This window comes from Apodemus sylvaticus, chromosome 15 (assembly GCF_947179515.1).
Source record: "Apodemus sylvaticus chromosome 15, mApoSyl1.1, whole genome shotgun sequence".
Taxonomy (NCBI): Eukaryota; Metazoa; Chordata; class Mammalia; order Rodentia; family Muridae; genus Apodemus; species Apodemus sylvaticus.
This window is the reverse complement of record NC_067486.1, coordinates 39,650,708-39,671,787: the sequence shown is the minus strand read 5'-3', so window position 1 is coordinate 39,671,787 and position 21,080 is coordinate 39,650,708. Positions and strand designations below refer to the sequence as shown.

Here is a 21,080-nt window from a genome sequence, read left to right as displayed (position 1 = left end):
GATCTCTGTCATCTTGATGTAAGGGAGTCCGGTTAAGGGAAAGATGATTCTGCAGAAAGTTTTCAATGTTTTTCCCCCATAATTAATCATGGATGTTGTTACACAATCGTGTGAAATGAAATCTCAGAAAGCAAAAGTACTCAATGAAATAAAAAACTTTAATTGAATATTTTTTCATGTTTTGCTTTGGATAGTACTTAAAACGTGTTTCCCAACTTGGACACTGAATCATTATGGGCAAAGAACAGCATAAAAAATGTGTAGACATAACATAATCTCTTAATAGAGCATAGAGAATTTGGGGCAAAAAATACTAATTGCAGAAAGTCATTGTAGGGGCTCGAGAGATGGCTCAGCGGTTAAGAGCACTGACTGTTCTTCTAGAGGTCCTGAGTTCAAATCCCAGCAACCACATGGTGGCTCACAACCATCTGTAATGGATTCCAATACCCCTTTTCTGGTGTGTCTGAAGACAGCTACAGTGTTCTCAAATATATACAATTAATAAATCTTTAAAAAAAAAAAGAAAGTCATTATAAACAGCTTGTAATTTTCCTTTTAAAAAGGAGCTACACTGTCTTTCTTAACTGTATCTACATGACTAGGAAGGTTCTTATTTATCAGGAATACACACATCACACAACAATAATTGAAGTGGAAATCAAGAGTCCTTTGGGAAGTCGGTTGGATGGTGAGGCAAACACGTGAAGGAACGTTTAGCTGAAGCAGACACAGGTGAAAGGATGTTCTGCTAAAGCAAGCTCGTGAACGGACACGTGATGAAGGATTCTTTGCTAACAACACACAGGTATCGGTCCACCTTACACCGTATAGTTGAGCTGCATTTGTTGGGACTCTATAAAGAGAAACGCACCAAAAGGCCAGAGTCACAATTGTAGACACAAATAATACTAGTCATCTCTAAATAGCCTTGTCTGACTTAACCGAAAGAGCACACTTCTGGAGGTCAGTGTGGCAGGCAAGCTCATCTCTAAGCAGCCTTACAGAGACCGCCTCTGAAAGCCAGAACTCCAACACGTGGCTTTTAAGTATTTACTTGCTTTGTGCTAGACATAAACACCTGGGCAATGAAAAACAAAGTGCATATTAGCATCCTAAAGCTCGAATAATTTCCATGATGTTCTGGCCCACCATCTAAAATAACTTATCCTCTTGCTTTTAACTGAGTTCTCGCTAGATAATAGAATCCTTGGCAGATCAGAAACACGAAGCTAGGCCCAACAGCTGACCAGTCCGCCATACATAGAGCAACATGGCCACCCACATGCTCAGGCACCCTCTGTGGTGCAAACTGGTGAGGAGTAAAGGGAAAAGGGGGAAAACAAACAAACAACAAACAAACAAAAAGACACAATCTTTGTCTTCCTCAAGTATTTTGCACATATAACAGAATCGCTCAGGGGACTGGGTTTTTAAAACAAACAAACATTTGATTGTCAAGTATGCCAACTCAAGTAGGCAGAGGAAGCTACACTGTAGCAGTCGGCACCATTCCCTGGTGGTCAGCTGAGGTCACCCTCTGACACCACATTCTCGAACAATGAACTGAACTCCTATCGGGATTCAGCAGAAACCAATGCCTGCTGGTAATACAGGGATGAGGGAAATCTGGTCAGGGAGGACCACAACATAACACTATTCAGATGACGTCACTGTAGACATATAGATTAAATACTAATGAGAAAATCCACAGAGAATACCTATTCCAAACACTGCACTTCCATCTCAGCAAGTAGCGGCTACTGAGATGAGCACACAGAATATCCCGACGACAGAGTGGGACCTGCAAGCGAGAAATCTCACGGCAGCCCACATTATAGACTATGGCACAGGGTGCAAGGCACAAGGGCACAGCCAGTTGTGCATTCACGTGATCAAAGAGCTGCTTCCCAGAAGAGGGAGGACAGGCTTGAAGAAGCAGCCTTTTACAGAACAAAGTTCTTTGGTGGGGGAGGGGAAGCAAATATTTATGTTTAAAAACTTCCAAACATCTTGGCTTCTTTCAAAAATAAACCTGGGCAGTGGGGTGTGGTCAGTGGGAAGGGGAAGTCGCCCTTGGAAAAGTAAAGCCCTCCGCCCACCACTTCCTGTAACAGTTGTCCTCCAGTGGCATTTTCTTATACATCATGATCACGGATTCTGCTGGCTTTGTCGGAAACACCTAGAATCTAGAAATGCACGGTCCAGTTTCCCTAAGTGTCTTCTGGAGGGCTCACCCCTATCCTGCAGATGCTGGAGTGGACGAGGTCTTGGCGGTCCTAGAGAGCCAGGCATCCTTCGATAGGATGCCGTCCTCGGAGGTCATTGCGAGCACTGCTAAACATGAGGTCACTTGACCTCATTTGCCAAAGTCCTTCCATTTAAGCTTCACCTGCCAACTGGCTGTCCTTGGGGAAGTCGGCCACACCAAGCCTTTTCTGATAAGAACTGATACTCTTCCTCTTCCGTTCCCCTCAGCGCCCTGATGCCTGACCTCCGTCCTCTCTCTGTATATTCATGTCCGCAGCACGTGCGACACTATCTAGAGGGTCCGCAGCAAACAGGACGAGTGGTGATGTCGCAGGAAAGGAAAAGGAACCGGGCAACACGGCCCCGTCTTCCCCTTCCTCGCGAGTTAGCTGGACCTAGACCCTGGTCCTCTGAGCCACACCTCTCGCTCTGCAGCCTCACTTGGCTCCTTCTCCCCTGCCATGCGCCTCCTCACCACACAGACTCCCCAACCTGTGATGACGGTCGACATAGCCGGGATCTGGGCTTTCTTATACTGTCACCAAATCATACTCCTGTCCTCCCAGGAGTAAAAGATGATATGCAACAAAGGCTCTTTCACAGCCCTGCTGCCTAAAGGTGGTCACTGGCAGTAAACTGTTCAGAAAAACATGAAAGCCAATGGGCTGGTGGGGGAGGCGGAGTCACTGTCTTTTGGTATAGACACGGCTGACTTGCCCATGCTTTGTTGGATAGCTTCACAACCCTGAGCATCCGGGTGGCTCACCTTAGTGTGGGGAGGTGTGGGCGGGACAAAACAAAAATAAAATAAGAACACCAGAGAGTTGGGAGAGGATGTGCCCGGAGGAGGAGGCTTGATTGCAGTGTAATGAGCTTGAGGAAAAAAATGGGTGCCAAAGGTGTATGAAATTAATGATAAATAAGAATTTTAAATGAAACGTCTAAAAATATCTTTTCAAAATAGACATATGCCTGCCTCTTTGAAACAGCAGCACCTTAGGGGCAAAAGGCTCATTCTGGATGTGTTGTTACTAATATGTAAATAGCGGGACAGACCAGCTTATGTGAGCTGATTCCCAGGCCTGTAATTCTGGGATGCTGAAGTCTGTAACTACAGGGTAGGTGATAAATGAAAACAGACTAATCCAGAGTCTTCTGTGGGAAAGGAAGAAAAAGAGCATGTCCAGGAAGCCAGCCACAAATCAAAACAAACGCCAGGCCAGTGCATTGTAACAATGAGAGGTGACTGCCCCGCCCTATCGTGACTTTACTCAGGCTGCATCCAGGCCTGCCTTCCACTCCCTTAGCCTCCGCCTCCCACTCCCTTAGCCTCCACGGTCGTCCTTAAATATATTATGAACGTTACCCTCAGACCCTTCTAAGAGGCTCCGTGTGTCATGGAGGCCACGCACGTGAGAGCAAAGGCGTATTTTCTTTCCTAGAAATATGCCTTCTCACTGCAAGCCCTAAAGTCCTCTTTGCTCAGTGATCTACTGAGGTCTATTGTGAATGAGACTGACTTTTATGCACTAGCGTGCAGCCCCATCCAGCAGGCCCTACTGTGCCTCTGTGAAGAGAAAAGACTTCCATATCAATGATTCATAGACAGCCACCTGGAAATCTGTCCATTCGTAAATGCGGACTGCCAGCCGTACAGTGGCACTTGTATCTTTTAAGTGACCATTAAGAGGACATAAAACAGGTGGTTATGGCACTATTTCTGGGCTCCAAATTAAAAGGTAACCAGAGGCTGCAATTTTAAGGCAATCAAACAGCATGTATTTCAGCTCAAACATCTGGCATCCCAGTGATTTCGGGAATCTTGGGAGAAAACCAAGGGAAGGAGAGAATGTAATGGGTATGATTAGATTTGGTTGCTTTGCAACCTTGGAGTCTCTGGAGCTGCTCTACTCTGTATGCCGGCCTTCTCCTGGGATTCATATCTGTGGTGCTTTCTTTCCAGTCCCCAGCTTCGTCCTCTCACACAAGACCACAATTACAGGCGATGCCTGGTCTGTGGATTGACTCTCAGCAGCTTGAGCTGCACCTCCGCTGCCTACCACTAGCTGGTCTTGCAAGAGAGCTCTTTCCTCTCCAGAGCCACTGGTCCACCTCACGCCCTGCAGAGATGCCCTTCTGACTCTCAACACCTGTGACCCACCTCACGAGAAGTGAAGCAACGTCGGGAACTCTCTGCCCTGGTATGAACTCCCAACTGGATTCCAGCTGTTGTCTAAGATGGGGCATTTGGGGGTGGACGGCTTGTCTGAGGGTGAGGCTGCGGGTTAGATCACTAGTATCACAAAAAGCAACACCATGGGGCACTCATCCAGGTGTCATTCAAAATAGTCCCGAAGGAGCCAAAGGATCAGCCAAACTGTGTCTCCCAGCGCTCTGCAGAGCCCGGCCCTGGCTGCCAGTCCCCCTCCACTCAAATCCTTCCCTGTCTTTAGATTTCAAGATGAATATAAGCGTGCAATGTAAATACATGTAAATACATAAGCATGGGGCTCAAAAGCTAAATTGAATTTCAACTTCTTGCTAGGGCCTCCCCACACCCAATTCATCTGGCTCCTGGCCCCTTCCCCTGTCATAGGCACTTTTCCTTCCGTCCTGTTGGATTTGCATCACCCAGCACACGATACTCCACATTCTTGGACCCTCTCTCTGCAAAGTTCTTGTTTGGACATGTTCATGCATCGCTCCAAGATGTGGTCCAGATCTCTGCTCAATGCTACCCAGGAGAAGCCTGTGATGATCACGACCACACTTCCTTACTCTAGACTCAGCCTTCCAGCCCGCCTTACTCCTCCCCCTGCTTTATTTTCACGGTAAAGCATACTGTGTGTCAATTTATAGCATTTATTTCCTTCTCTTCCAGTAGAATACAAACCCTTCCTTTAAAAAAAAAAGATATTTGGCTATTTAAACCAGATTTTGATCAGCGATGGCCACAACTAAGATTTTTATGTAAGGATTACATTGTAAGGGTTCTATAGCTTATTTAAATATGTAATTGTAGAAAAATATTAAAATACTATTGTTAAAGGGACATATTTAAAGGTCAGTTCGAAAGAGAACTTTTCACTTGTAAAAATATCGGCATATGCAGATATTCACACAGCAAATGACCCAAAAGGATGGGACAAGTCTGAGAGGCCAGAGCTCTGAATGTGCCTTTATTTCATATTTTCACAGGATTCAATGCCTGTTTTACAAAATCATAAACTGTTATTAAAGCGGTGAAAATGTGATTAAGAACAAATTAACTAGACACTTAAACTACAGTTATTACACAAAAATAAATCTTTGTTATATAATATGTGCGACACTGTCAAAGAAGATCCTTAGGTATACTTAGAACAAGGAGCCAACCAAAATGTCTACAGCTTAGGGCTTCAGTTCTCAGTAAGAAATGAGAGGCCTCTGCCAGCTGGCCTGTCCCCTGGTGCTTTACACTGGAGAGCAACAGGCAGCGAGTTTACACCTCACCTAACCAGTCGCTGCTGGTGTTGAGATATAAAGTGATTCCACCATAGAGGAAAGGCTGGCCTGGACATTCCTAACATACAGCTTCTAGAAATTACATGACCTTAGTCTGGGTAAGAAATACTATTTCAGGTTCTTTGAACTACACACTAAAAACAAACAAACACTAAAAGAAAAAAAAACCCACCCAGATTAAACACAAGGTAATATCCTAAAAAGCATGTTACAGCAATGACACCAGGCTATTTGGGAGCCGCCAGGAGTACCAGCCTCCACCACGGGTCTTCTCTTTGTTCAAACAGTTTCAGAGAACTTGCCAGTAGAGAGAGGGGACACCATGGAGTTCAGTCCACCCTCAATAAAAAGCTAGGCATCAGTGACACCCACTGAGTTTTCTGGAAAGTTTTGAGCAAGCACATTTAATTCTGTCCCATTAAAAAACACTGAAGTAACAGAAGTAAATAAAAGGAAATCAGTTACTAGATAAAATAAGCAAGAGGTACCACATTCGAGAGTTTTGAAAAGGAGAGCCAGGCAGAAATGATTCAGAGCAGATGAAAGTGCAGTGTAAGTGGCTACAAATGCAGTTGTCATTTTGGCTTAGCCCAAGGATTCCAGAAAAATTCCAGGGACTCGGAGGCGAAAGCAGGGGAAGAAACACCAGGCTAAAAAAATGTCAGGTCATATCCCAACTAATGTCCAGAAATTACAAACATTTGGTCGGAAATGAGGGGGAGTCATCCAGATCTGGAATCCAAGCGCAGTAAAGGGACCACAGAAAAGGGGGCTTGACCCTTCAACCTCGACGGCTAACACGGAGATCTCTAGAGGGGCAGGACATGGCAAATGGCCACCAAATGGAAGAGTGTGAAAATCTCTCATTCACCTTGTACTGGATTCAAAGGAGATTCAAATTTCTGAAAAATCTACGAAGGAAAAGAAATTAGTCACATACAAAACAAGGGGACCCCCAAATCATACACTCAACAGCAACAGAATTATAGAAATTGGAGAAATAACTTCAGAATTCACAGGAAGAAAAATATTCAGAAAAAGGGTCTATCTCACAACTACTATTCTATTCCTTGTTGGAAATAATCCAGCAGAACTAGGAACTTAACCAAGAAAAACAGGAGATGGAAAATGGAGGCGACTGTGCAGATTTGAACAGGGGACAGGAGAGAGACCAGTGGGGGCAGATCTCGGGGGACACAGAGGTGACTGAGCAGTGTCATTCTGGGATATGGAGAGAAACAGTGAACATTATGTAAACGTGCCTGGATGTCCTAGAAGTAACGGTGAGAAAATGAAAAACCAAAGTAGTTTGCTCCAGGAAAAAAAAAAAAAAAAAAAAAAAAAAAAAAAAAAAAAGGTCACATCAAGGAAAGGCGTCCTAATACAGGACTTAACCAAATTTATACAGTAATACGAATCTGAAGGCTCGGTTATTACTTCATCCCTCAAATTACAGTAACTGGTTTAGATGGTCAGCGAAGGAACTGGAAGGGTGTAAAATGACTAGTATTCCCAGTGGGGGGGGGGGGGGTGGGGACATCCTCTTGGAGACAGGGGGTGGAGGGGTTGTGGGGGGTGAATGGGGTGAGGAACTGGAGCTGTCGGAGGGTGGACCAGGAGGGGGATAACAAATGGACTATATAAAAAGTTTGAATAATAATAATGATGATGATGATAATACACTTTCAAAAATAAAGAAGGAAAAATAAAAAGTAGTAAAATAAAAAATGACTAGTATTCATCTACCATAATCATAAGTCAACAGACACTGCCTAAAACAAGTAAATAATAATAAAGCATTATTTAGACATGGATATAGAAATACTGGAAAGAGATTATGTGCAACTAAAGCAATTACCTCTTAAACACACTCACAGACACACACACACAAGAATGGGTTCATACTGCTCCCCTAGCCCCCTGCCTTCCATCTTGGTTCTTATTTTTAGGAGCATCTCTCACGTACTGTGTGGAAGCATCACCTGTCAATAAAAAGCTGATAGCCTATTTATTAGCTGAGGCAGGATTAGAAGGCACGGGATTAGCTGAGGGAGATAGAAGACACAGGAATTCTGGGGCAGAGTCAGGTGTGAGGAAATTTGCAACCTGGTCTCTGATGAAGTCAGATGTATAAAATCAGGAGAGGGCACTAACCAGACATGTGGCAGACTTAGAACAGAATACACGTGACATATATAAGTTACGAGTTAAAGCTTATGGCCATAAGCATTGTAATAATCAATAAGCCTCCGAGTTGTAATCCAAGGAATTCATAATGGATGAAAAAGCCCACGGTGACCAGAGAAAGATAGAAGTGTGCCAATATGGTGGTGCATGCTTGTAATGCCAGTACCAGAGAAGCTAAGGCAGGAAGGTCTTAAGTTCAAGGCCAACCTGAGCTACACAGTGGGTCTGAGGCTATCCTGGATTAAAGAGTGGCAAACAGTCACAGAAAGAAAGAAAAGGGGAGAAGAGTGGTGAATAGAGGAGGAGTTGCAAACTGGATCACACCATGCTCAAAGCTGGATTCCCAGAGCCTAGGAAACTGCCTGGAACAGAGGACACTCAATTCTTATTTACAGGAAGCTTTCAAGTCATATGATCCACAAGGTGAGGCTCATAGGGGAATTAGCCAATGCCTTTCTGTGCATGACTTTTTTTTTTCTAATGAAATATTACTCCTCCTAATCTATAAAGCACTTCATCTCACACACACCTGGTTGCCTGGAGAGACTTGGCTTCCATGCTAACACTGGGGCCTGGGAGTTAAGAGCCAAAGCCCTTTTACTGTTCCTCAGGGCCTGGGCAAGGTGGATGTAGATGACTTAAGACTTTTGTGGTTTCATCTGCTCATTCAACACGGCTTTACATAATAGACAATGATTAATAATACGTAAGTCTCAGTTATACATAAGGCTCAGTTACACCCTTAGAGAGTGTCCAAAGAAAAATGGTCCTTCAGTATACATTCTATAACTACTTGGCATCCTTAATTTGGATTTTTCTTACTTGAAAACAAATTACTGTGGTCTGTTCTTGCCATCAGTAACTTTTAGGTTTTCTTCTTTTTTCGACAATGGTCGCCACCTTTTCGGCTTTGTACCTTGCGCTGTCTTCTCTTCTAATATACCTTGGAGATGTTTTCATAAGGCACACAGAAAGCTTTGTCATTCCTTCCAACAGGTACATGATATTAATGTAACAATATCAGAGAGATGTGCAGCTTATCAGCTCACAGCAATTCACTCTTCCTCCTTTTGCTATTAAAATAACACTATGTTGACAAAACTCTAAGAAAACGTATCCTGTTGCAAACCTTATGTGGGTGATGGAATTCCTACAGGGGAGCTGCAGACTAAGTGGTAGGTCTCTAACCTCATCAGAGACTCCTGTTTCCCACTGAAGTGGTGTATCAATTCACTCCTGCTTTAGTTATTAGTTTTAAATTGCAGGGACAGAACACCACGACCAAGGCAATTAATGAAAGAATACATTTAATTGGGCTTACACTTTCTGAGGGTTAAAGTCCACAAGAGCAGAGCAAAGACATGGTGGCAAGAAGAGCTTCCATCTTGATAGACAAGCCAGAGGTAGAGACAGCTACCTGGGATTGGCAAGGGCTTTTGAAAGCCTCGGTGGCAACGCCTCTATGAGGCCACACCTCCTAATCCTATGCTGTTTCCACCAACTGGGACCAAGTATTCAAAAACATGGTGGCTATCCTCATTCAAACCATACCTTCAAGAAGCACATGAGTAAGATTTTCTGTTCACCTACTTCTAACTTGAGTTTTGCTCATCAAATAAGCAGAATATGCTGGCTTCCTATAGTTTTAATGTCTATCTCTTAAGTGAAGGAGACTGGCTGGTGTATGTATTTAAATATAGATTCACATTCCAAAGGATATAATTTACTCTCCTCTCCAAGCTCAGAAGACTGTAAGTGAATTGTGCACACACTGACGTAGTCCACCTAGGCAGATGTCTGGCTGCCTGACATTGTCTTTTGCTTCCATTCATAGCCGTTTTCCAAGGCCAGCCTTCTCTTACGGGACTTCACAAGTTAAGCAAAGAATACTGCTGCATGATGTAGGCTTTGGATTTAAATAGTGCCATCCAACTTCTGATTCTATCACTAGTACCATGAGTCCTTTGATTAGCCAAGAACTCCATCAATTTCTTCAATTCTGTGTGTATGCAAGAGCAAGTAAAGAATCACGTACCAACTATGCACAGAGGATTTTCAAGGGAAACAGAAACTACTCAAAATCCTATGCACAGGACTCTCATAAAGGTTAGTTTCATTTTGTCATAACTAATCTGCCAGGCACAAAAGGGAAAAACCTAGTTGGCTACGCACACAGCTGTTTCTGTGTTTTGGGACACTTCCATGAAATACTTCCAGAAGTTAAACGCCGAGGGAGAGGCCTAGCACAGTTGTCCCACTACTTAGCTAGCAACACCTGCCAGGTAGACACGATACGAATTCTCTCTAATTGCAAACCTTTAATGGATTCTCTAGTCTGTCAACAGATGAGCGCCCACTTGGAACTGAGATTCCTCAGGGAATGCACGTTTCTGCCTCCACCTATGTATTAATTCTTGGCGAGCCTGCAGAGTCCAGGAAGAGGAGGAGGAAGAGAGAGAAGGCACTGCTGCTCGCCTCTGGCTACAGTTATGATTGCATTTCCCACACTTTTCTGAGCGGACAAACAATACTAACTAGGGAAAAGTTACTGTGAGATTTGAGGCCCAATTAAAATTTTTATTCAGTATATGAGATTAATGTTGGCCCATATTTGGGCCAGTGAGGCAGATGGCTCAGCAGGTAAAGGGGCTTTCTGTCAAGGCTGATAACCTGAGTTCAATCCTTAGGGTAGAAGACAAGAACAGTCTCCTGTAAGCTGCCCTTTGATGTCCATACATGTGCATCCATGAACATACACACATATACACACAAATAAGATATATGTAATAGTTATTTTCTAAGCCAGAAAATTATCTGAACAAATCTTCCATAATAAAACCATACTGAGTTTATATTGAGTTTATCCTAAATATATTTACAATATATATATATATGACATATATGAATATAAATACATACATATCCTAATTTCTGATCTTCTGAGGTCAGGTATCTTTTTATGCTGCCCACAATGCAGCGTTATATGGAAAATACACGCAGAGCAACCACCTCAGCTGATAGAGTTAACAGACTCTGATTACAATTTCCTCAGCTTTTATTTCATGCTAGCTCTGTCTTTTCACTGGGGCCCCTGGGTTGAATTAATACCAACTGAAACTTCCCTGCCTCCACTGTTTCATTCAGCATTTCTAATATAGCTGAACTTCCATGTATGTCATTAGAACTTTGCGGAGGAAAATGGGATACTTTGCGGAGGGATTATTTTCTGCTTTGCAAACTGTCATGACTCTCTTTTTTTTTTTATGTATTTTCCACTAATGAATACAAATGCTAAAAACATCTTTGGCTCAATAGAGTCAGGAGTTCTGATTACAATTCCAGCGGAGTTAGATTGCACAACTGAATCCTTTTCCAAGGAACCCCACAAGAATTCACAAATGAGCAATCCCACAGGCATCCCACGAAAACTCAAGAAACAAACAAAGAATAAATCTTACTTACAAAAGGTAGCATGTCTCAAAACTCTCCAACAACTTACCACTCTCTCTGCTGCCAAGAGCACGCTTCATGGTCTGAGTTATCCTGGGAGACCAGTGCGATACACACCTCTGAGAGCTTCTAGAATTTGCTAGGCATTTTTACTACCTCAAGTATGAATTGCTGGCCTGGCACAGGCATGGCCTTATTCTTTTCAGCTTAACCCAGGACCAATAGCTCTCAGACTGGGACATCAGAATCTTTTTTTTTTTTTTTTTGGTTGGGGGGATCATATCTTCTGTTCTACAGCCCGTTAGCTTCCTGACCTCTGTAACTCCATGCTCTCTGCTGTGATGTCAAACATTGTCCAACCTACATTTCACAAAGTCCACTTGGAGAGTAGAGAACATACTACTCTTGGAAAATCACTAATGACGCCTTTATTGCTCCACTCAACAAGCACAGATCCACTAATCTACGTTTGGGAGAGATGATACAAAGATGAGACGAACTCCTGACCTTTGGTTTAGGGGACCTGTCGTAGCCTCTTCTATCACTGACACACTGAAGGTTCACTGAGAGTCAAAGCCCCAGGCTCCACTCTGAAACAAAGAGCTTCTTGATTCAAATGTGGAATTTTGTTTCTTTGTTTCCTTTTGAGCCGGGGTCTCCCACGCTGTAGTCCAGAATGATCTGGAACTCATTATGAAATTCAGGCTTGAATTTGAAGCAGGCCTCCGGCCTCAGCTTCTGGAGTGGCAGGACAACAGGAATGATCCGGCATGCCCAGCTTTCAGCTTATGCTGAAAAGGTACGATTTTGAGGGATGGAGGGGAAAACGGTGTTTGATGAATCAGAGCAACAATCAGAGACCTATGTTCAATTCTCACCACTGACTCTCCCCCCCCCCACCTCCCATCCCCCACCCCATCACAGGTCTTCCTCCTCGGGTGTGTTGCCCCATCCCCTTCCCATCCACCTGCCTGAAGATGTTCTGAGTTATCCAAATGACCAGACATGCTACTGGCAACTACTAGGTGGAATCCTGGGCATCAAATGTCCTGCAATGGACAGGAGAGTCCAGTGTAAAGAACTGTTATACCCCAAATACAAATAGAACCTGCCATTAAGAACCGCCCCATCCTCAGTGTCCCCAAAATCATGAGAGCCTTCCATGGTAGCACCCCTTTAGCCTGTGGGTACGGTATACTCAAGCAAAAGCTCTCTGCCCAGGATAGGTACACACACAACCAGTCCTTGAGAAATGTTCTTGCCATGTTGTGTTACCTCCCTTCAGGCTTACAGGTATTACGTGGAAGCCATAAACAGGTTCGCCATGTGTGACCCAGCAAGGCTACAAGCTTGTGCAATCATTTTCCCAATGCAGATAAAATAAGAAGGCAGGCGCTCACCTATGAAGTTCTGTATTCCGACAGTATCCACTTAACAGACCCATTTTAAAAAACATTCCAAACCTCCCAGTGAAGAGCCAAACATTTTCTCCAGAGACCACATTACTCAATTCTAACCTAATTTTCTGCATGCTTCTCTCTCTCTCTCTCTCTCTCTCTCTCTCTCTCTCTCTCGGCCCTACCAACGTACATCTCCTAATGGACTTTATATTCTTGCAGGCCACAAGTCATAGGGTCTCTCAAAGTCACCTATGCCACGAAACAAAACACGCCCTCTGGACTCCCATCTCTTCTGATGAATACAAGCCTGAACACTACAGAAAAGATGGTCAAAATGAGACACATGGACATCTCGGAGTTCTGAACGTTTCCTGTGAAAGCTTTCAGTTGCATTATGTAGAATTTCTTTGTAAAGATTTATTTATTATATGTAAGTACACTATAGCTGCCTTCAGACACCCCAGAAGAGGGCATCAGATCTCATTATGGATGGTTGTGAGCCACCATGTGGTTGTTGGGATTGGAACGTGGGACCTTTGGACAAGCAGTCTGTGCTCTTAACCGCTAAGCCATCCCTTTCTCCAGTCCTGAATTTTCATTTCTAAATAATCGATGCCGCTATAAGCACTTCAAGAACTGGTTGACTAACACCTTAAATACCCGACACAGGCGATCTTCGCCGTCCTTGAGTGCTGAAAGTGTGGTATGACCAGAACAGCAGCACACTCAGTAAATGAATGACATCTTCACACCAAGGGATGCCCCAGCAACACACAGCAACTCAGTAATAAGCATGAGGCTGTCTCATGCTTCAAGCAGGGGAACTATTCAAGAACTCTACCAATGTGGGGGGGGGGATTACAGTGGAGACCCTGTGTTTATCCTAACATCCCTTCACCCGTTTGCTTTCATCGGGAACAAACAAACATCTGTGGAGGGGGACAACGCTGTAAATTTGATTTTCATTAGTCTCATTGCTAAGGGGTTCTGTTCTTAAGTTGTGTGCATCCTGTTTTGTGTTTGGGCATGAGTAAGCCGAGAAATAAAGCCATCACAACGAGTTCAAGCAGGAAAGGATCCTATGCCACACAGGCCTGAAAAAAAAGTCCATTTCATCCCATGATATTCACACACACACACAGGCACACACACACACACACACAGAGGCAGACATGAATAGGTCTTGTGCATCAAGGGGCCTCAGGGTCATCAGGTCTCAGCATAGGTGAAAGGTAGCAACCTTGAACAGCGCCCTTTAAAAATACTTCTGTTTTTGTTTTTACAGTAAAATACAGATTGTGATCATTTGAGTTTGTGGACAGTTGTGCCAAATCACTTCCTAAATTTTGAACCACTAGACACGTTACAGGTTGTGATTACTGGTTTTATGTGTGAGACCTTTTCTTGGTGACCCACTTCCACAAGCAAAGTCACATCTATTGGCCTAAAACCACTACTGCAAAAGATCAACCCTGCCCTCATTAAAAGGTTTTGCTGTCACACAGAGAAACAACTGAAGCGTCCTTTCAGTTTGAAATAGGATCACAGTGACAAATCCAAATTCTGTTTTCAATCTTGTTGCCACCAGCATTGTTCTACGACTGGGAGGATGGGACCTCCTGAGTGGTTCCGTTTGTTGCACTGCACTTTCAATAAGGGCTTTGTGTTTGTTTCTATCTGTGAAAAGAAAGATTTAAGCTGGTATCAAACAGCTAAACACCCACAAGAGGGATTATTTGCAATCCCCTTCACATCTGGCCAGTTCTAAAACAGATGAGAACAAAATCAGTGCTCATGTAAGCACAATTAAAACCCAGCATCGGGAAAAGCCACAGCCGGGGCCTATCAGTGGTGAGGAGAGACAGAAAGGTGCAAAGGATCTATCTAGCTGCTGGATTAGTCAGCCCGGGGCAGAAGAGTTCAGAAGGGAGGACTGCCTGCCTTAAAAGGGCAAATAGGCCAGGGGAGCAGGCAGGATTTCAGGACAAAGCTGACAGGAGCTGGCCGCTGACTCCACTGCACCACTCTCAGGTTTCCAAAGGGTGCTGAGCCTGCCTAGCGCTTTCAGATCACTGAAGATTGTTAGCGACCTTACAGCCACAGCACGTGAGTGAGACCTGTCAGATTTCAAAACTACCCTTAAGGACGGGGGAAACTTCGAATCTAAAAAGCATCAACAACCTGGCCAATATTATCTGAAACTTCTTCCAAGTAGAAGAACACAGTCATTTATAATTGGCCATTTCTTGGAAAGACGTATCATGCTAACAGGTGATTACTATGGAAATGATTCACAATTAGGAAAACCAAGGAGCACGAAGGGCTAACAACAAATCACAAACCCTAAATAGTCATGCAACTAGAAGCGTCAGTTGTTTCCCATCCATTTTTCTTTGAAGTCCATCAGCAAGTCTTTAGTCTGAGGTAAATATAGCTCTCTAGAGGGCAACCTTCCAAGGACATGGGTTACAGGTTCTTCTGGTGCAAGTGAAGTTGGCCTCACTTCTAGAGAGAGGAGAGAGAGGACTGAGGGGACGGGGTAAGTTATCTCCTTTAGGGAGGATGAGGAGCAAATTTAACAACAGGCATTTTAATAAGACGAATTTTTAAAATGTCAATCTTTAAAGCGGCAGGAGTAGAGGAAAAAAGATTATGGAGAGAGTGCACACACTAATCACTAAACTAAGCCAGCTCCCAGCTCCGGCCCAGGTTCCCGAATCATCGGAGCGTCTCAGTCAGATGTCCCAAGTGTGAGAGAGCCAGAGGAAGGAGGAAGGGCGGCAACATTTAAACTGTAAACAAATCTGGTGAAGACTTCAGATTCTGGATGTAGTCTCGGAAAGCTCTTATCGCAACTCCTTTAGGAATCACTTGGAGAAAACCTTAAGATGGTAAAGCACGAAGCGGAGGGGCGCGAGGCTCCCTCTGCGGCTGCAGAGTCCTCCGCGAGTGGAGGGGACAGAGCCTGGAGCCCCGATGGCGGCGGGAAAGGAACCGGCCGGGAGCAAGAACTTCCCCAGATCTAAGCCACCCAGGGCGGGCCCGGAGGAAACCCGAGCGAAGGAGGAAGGAGCGCACAGCGCCCCCGCGGCTCCCACCTGGCTGCACTCCGGCTCGCTCCCGCCGGCTGGCCGGTCCCCGGCTTCTCCTCCTCTTCCTCTTCCTTGTCCCGGGAAGGGTTCCGCGGAGCGAAGAACCGAGAGAAGCTGTGCCAGGGGGCGCTGCCCCTCCTGCGGCCGCCGGACATCTCCCCCACGCCGGCGGCGTCCGCGGGCCCCGACGAGCCGCTGGCCGGAGCGCGGGTGGCCGCAGCCCTGGCTCGCTGAGCGCAGCAGGAGTCGGCTCGGCGCGGGCCGCCGGCGCGGCTCCTCCAGCCCGGCCGGCACGAGCGCTCCCCGTGCGGCTCCTCCTCCCGCCCGCGCCCGGAGCTGCCCGCCCCCGGGAGGAGCCAGTGGCCGCGACCGCCCCGTAGGCCCGCAGCCCGCAGGGCCGGGAGGAGCAGCTTGGGGATGCTAGGCTCCGGCTTCCCGCCCAAACCAGCCCGGCCCGCAGCCCCCTTGGCTTGGCCAACAGACCACTGTAGTTGATGCTTTGCTTCCCTTCCCGAGTTAGGGCTGTTTTGAAACTGGGTAATCAATTAAAGTCTGGGGAAACACCTGGCAAGATGCAGCACCAGCGTGCCCCGCAGTCCTGGAACCAAAACACAGTCTTTCTAAGGACAGTTTCAGCCGGCAGGGTAGAGCCCATCTGTCCAGCTGTCAGCACCTTGTTTCTGCTTCAGCTGGCTCAGATGGGGAGTGACCAGCCCAGGTGTGCTTTAGCTCTCACCCTTCACCTTTGGGCCACGCCCAGAATCCTTTAAAAAAAACCGTCCCTGATCAAAACCAAATATGATTCAGCTATGACTCAAACTAGAAAAATGCTGAAACAAATATTTTGTTGTTGCGTAGATGTTCCTGTATTCTGGAACGCCGGAGGCCCTTAACATTAGTTTAAAACGAGTATCTAGTTATGATAAAGTGACTTTATACAGCACAGCGGCTAGTACAGAAAGCATGGTGCTATATTCACCCCAGGTGTATTGCTGTATTTTGTCTGAAGCCAAATTCCAGAGGTATGAAATTCAAGAAAGGACATTTAGTAACCAAAAGTGTTATGTGGGCAAATAGCATGAAAGCAGGGGTGATATCTGTCTATGGCTGGCTGGAGAAGTGAGGAGGTTGCACATCTGTCAGCCCCAAGTATTCAGAGCGCAGGTTAAGGAGTCTTCACTCTGTCCCACAGCTACCCCTTTGAAGTATTTTAACCCATCAACTGGATCTGAAACTAGGAGTATGAGAGTAAGAAAAGATTAGGATCAGATCCAATTAGATAGAAAAAAAAAAAATGGCCACACTAACATTATCTTGAAAGACAATCCGTATTGAAGATCTACTAATCAGAAAGCCCAAAGAGGAATCAAAAGCAAAAATCTGACACAAGTTCTTTGCTGCAGCCACAAGGCCTGGAGAATAATGTCTCCCCAAAGCAATGTTAGCTGACTACCAGCTGCCTCTCCCACTTGCCCTGTGACAAAAGTGGTCCTAGACCTCAGTGTTGCCACAGAGGGCGCAAATCTGTCTGGGGATAAAAGTGTCTGGAAGTCAGGAAGATTATGAAGCAAATTTTAATTTTCAATAATACTGTTCCTCTCAATTAGCTGATAGGAAAATGCTACAGTAGGCTACATATTAATATTTCTTTACAACTGGTCTCCTAGGTACATGCAGAAATACTAGGCTCACAGCATGGAAAGTTCTTGGTATTGAATTTTTATCTATTGGCTCTTCCAATACTTAGATTTTTAGATTTCCTATGCCCTTACAGTCTTAACATATAATAGCAGACTCTTGAATCCTAAATTCTAGGATTTTATTATGAAATTTGTGAAAACGTTTTCAAATTTCAGAGTTGTAAGGATCTTAGAGATACTAACTTTATTCAGTCTTCACTTCCTTTTTTTTTCTTTTATGGTTTATTTTATATGATCACACTGTAACTGTCATCAGACACACCAGAAGAGGGCATTGGATCCCATTAAGGATGGTTGCGAGCCACCATGTGGTTGCTGGGAATTGAACTCAGGACCTCTGGAAGAGCAGTCAGTGCTCTTATCCGCTGAGCCATCTCTCCAGCCCCTTCACTTCATTTCGAATTCAGTTTTCATCCAGACATTTGGTCCATGAAGCTGATGAAGTTTACATTTGAAGACACCTCACTAGTACAGCCTTTTTCAGTGTGAGTAGTGATTGGCTGGTCACGTGTTCTTAGACGACTCTGGAAGTAATTTCGTTTTTAAACTTAAGTTGAGACCACAGGACTTTTCCTCTATCCAACTTCTAGAATTGGTAGGCTCTAGAGTTTTTTGGCTCACACTGAGATCTGATGAATGGATAATCCAATGGCTTTGATCTTCTTGGGAAAATATTTATGTAGTTTTAAGCTGCTCCTCTTCAGAGGATAGTTCAGTTATTGCTTAAATTCCACCTCGTTCATTGTGCAACTCATCCAGATTTACGCCCAAGATGCAAGGCCACAGGCTCTGTCGAAACATGAATGCACACATGGCTTCCAAGATTTCAAGTATGTAGATGGTGAAGGTGAAACAGGCTATGAAGTGTGCAGATGAAAAATGGCCTGGATTATGCATTCCAGATATCAGCAGACAACATTGCAAGACACAGAATTGTTGATAATTGACATATGTTCTGTCATCATAGCAATATGTTCCATAACACACTCTACATTTTTTCTGTTCAATGTAAACTGTGTCATTTTGAAAATTTCAGACTTATTATTAAACCAATACCAGAAATTTGAGCTCTCTATGTGCATGTCAGGACGTAAAGATGCTTGTTTTCATGGCTTTTCTATAAATAATAAATAACACTGAGTGAAGCAGTGGAAAGACTGAGCTATTTAGTTCCACTGTTTTGTACATAAGGTGACATTAACAATATTTTCATATGAAAGGTTTTCAAAGGATACACTATGAATTTTTAATATGTAGACTTATGCCAAGTAGTAAATAGAAAAAATACATTGCTTTTATAGAACTTATTAGTTTGCAGGCCAGTGGATCTTTTAGAATTACTAATTTGCATTCTATTATGTCCTAAATTGTTTTATATAAATTTCGTTTTCAGTTTTAGTGATTTTTTTGCTTTAAAGAGAGCCTCACAAAAGGGAAGTCATGATGGAATAGGAAAAGGGCTGGAGAGGAAGGAATGGGGACTGGACTTGAGGAAAACACATTATATGTGTGTATGAAATTCTTAATACAGAGATTCTTCCAAAGCCTTAAAAACTGCAGATGCCACAACACTTAATTTGTCTTTTAAGTGCCCAGGGTGTGTCAGCCCCATGCTCATGTTTAAAGATTAAGACACTATACTTTCCTTCAAGGGACAACTTTGATAGGAAAGCAGCTGTGTGGAGGATGAGAGAAGAGAAATTGTTCTGTAGGAATATGTGGGGGAGGGGTGTCCTGGAAAGCTCACAGGAGGAAGTTAACTGGCTGACTGCTAGACTCTCTGCCTCCTATGACTACATCACTTCCACAAAAAGACTAATACAGCCTCCCATATATAGGAGGACGTCTCAAGTCTGTCACCCGTGAGTGAATTGGTATTCTCAAAGCATAAGTACCATACTGCTCAAAAGGGTGAGGCTGGCAGGAAATGCTGACCGTCGAAGCATTTAGGTGAGGCGGCATGAGGAGGGTAGAAATGCTGAGCTTTTCTGTTGTTGTGGGAACTCTACCAGAGGGAAAATCTACGGAATCTATCTTCGAGCAGAGTATTTACTGTGTGGCAGGTGGCCCAGGAATATTAAGACAGCTGTCAACATCAAGGAAAGCACCAGTCCATGAAAAAGCAAACAGATGGATTGGGGCACTTCACTGGCTGCCTCTTAGAATAATAGCTGTGCTTGGCCAAATGAGGCAGAGTCAAGCTGCCCAGGGCAGCAAAAAGCTATTACTGGATAGAAGCACTCAATTAGGAGGGAGGTGGGGGCATAGCCTTCCCTTTTCCTTTGTCTGTATACTCAAGTTTTCATTAAAAACCATCACAGCAAATAAGAAAGGAGAGGCGATGCTAGAATTGCTCATTCTGTTACATTCTGACTGTCAGGGTTTGTGGCATGGGGAAATGCCTCATCTTGCTGCTTCAATGAGAGCAGATGGTGAAGTTTTTAATAATTGGTTATTCAAACTTGTATGGAATACATGATGTTTTATTGTATTGTTCCTGGTTTTCTTTGCAGAACATGCAGAGAGTGAAATCATTCAAACTCATGATTAAATAGATGTGTTAGTTTGAGCTGAGTTGCATTTATTCTTTTATTCTTCTAGGATGATATATACAAAAAAACAGAAATCCTTAAAATTTTTGTGACCATTAAGAATTGAATATGCACTTTCCAAACAGTATAATGTTTATTGATACTGAAATATTATGTTCCTTCAAGTATATAAGTAGGAAAATGTCTTTGGAAACATAATTTATAAAGTGTATTCTAAAATAATTGTTCATATCAATCAGTTCATATCAAACCAAATCAAATCAAGACACATTAATGCTATAAAAATGAAGTAAAGCTAGAATATCAAATTTAATATTCTATTTAATATTAGCTTCACACAATAGCAGCTATAAAACCTCAGAATATCAACTTACTATTAGATAAGAAACTTAGAGCATATAATCTGTTTCTCCGAAACACTTCATCTGAGTATATGGGCTAGCACAATTGTGTATTTTAGGATTTTGAAATTGGCTTATGAAATTATATTCACTTGTTTTAAATTTTATAGCAAATGTGTTCTAGAAGCCTGATCCTTCCTACTAGAATGCTTTGTTACCAGATCAACTTGTGAAGACAAGTTAGAGAGGCAGCTGCTGTTGTGAGCACAGGTTTTGATTAGGGAGAGAAAGCAGGTGGAAATGTTACATGTTATCAAGTAAAATGAACCACAGTTTTCCTGTGAGAGCTTTACCTAATCTAAAACTGAGGTTAGCATTATTTCCAATACCTGCATTTATACTGCACAGAATAGAACAAAAATCAGTTTAGTTTGGTTTGGAGTGATAAAGTAGTGAGTTTAGAATTCAATGAATAAACCTGACAGACTTATTTATGGATATCTTACTCGATTCTGAACTATTGTGGCTAATAAACTTTCAGAAATTTAACTTAAAATATTTCAAAATGCAAGCTGGGAGTACAGTGAGAGAGTGTTTGCCCCAC

The 21,080-nt window shown here is 43.7% G+C and overlaps 1 protein-coding gene across 1 annotated transcript in view; it reads right to left on the bottom strand.

The window, feature by feature from the left end:
- The window catches only part of Crybg3 (crystallin beta-gamma domain containing 3), a 102,219-nt gene extending 86,017 nt beyond the window's left edge, over positions 1-16,202 (bottom strand). Inside the window, exon 1 of the mRNA XM_052159171.1 lies at positions 15,890-16,202. Within this exon, the coding sequence (XP_052015131.1) occupies positions 15,890-16,038 (149 nt within the window). The 5' untranslated portion in view covers positions 16,039-16,202. The remainder of the gene's footprint in view (positions 1-15,889) is intronic.
- Positions 16,203-21,080: the final 4,878 nt, after the last annotated feature.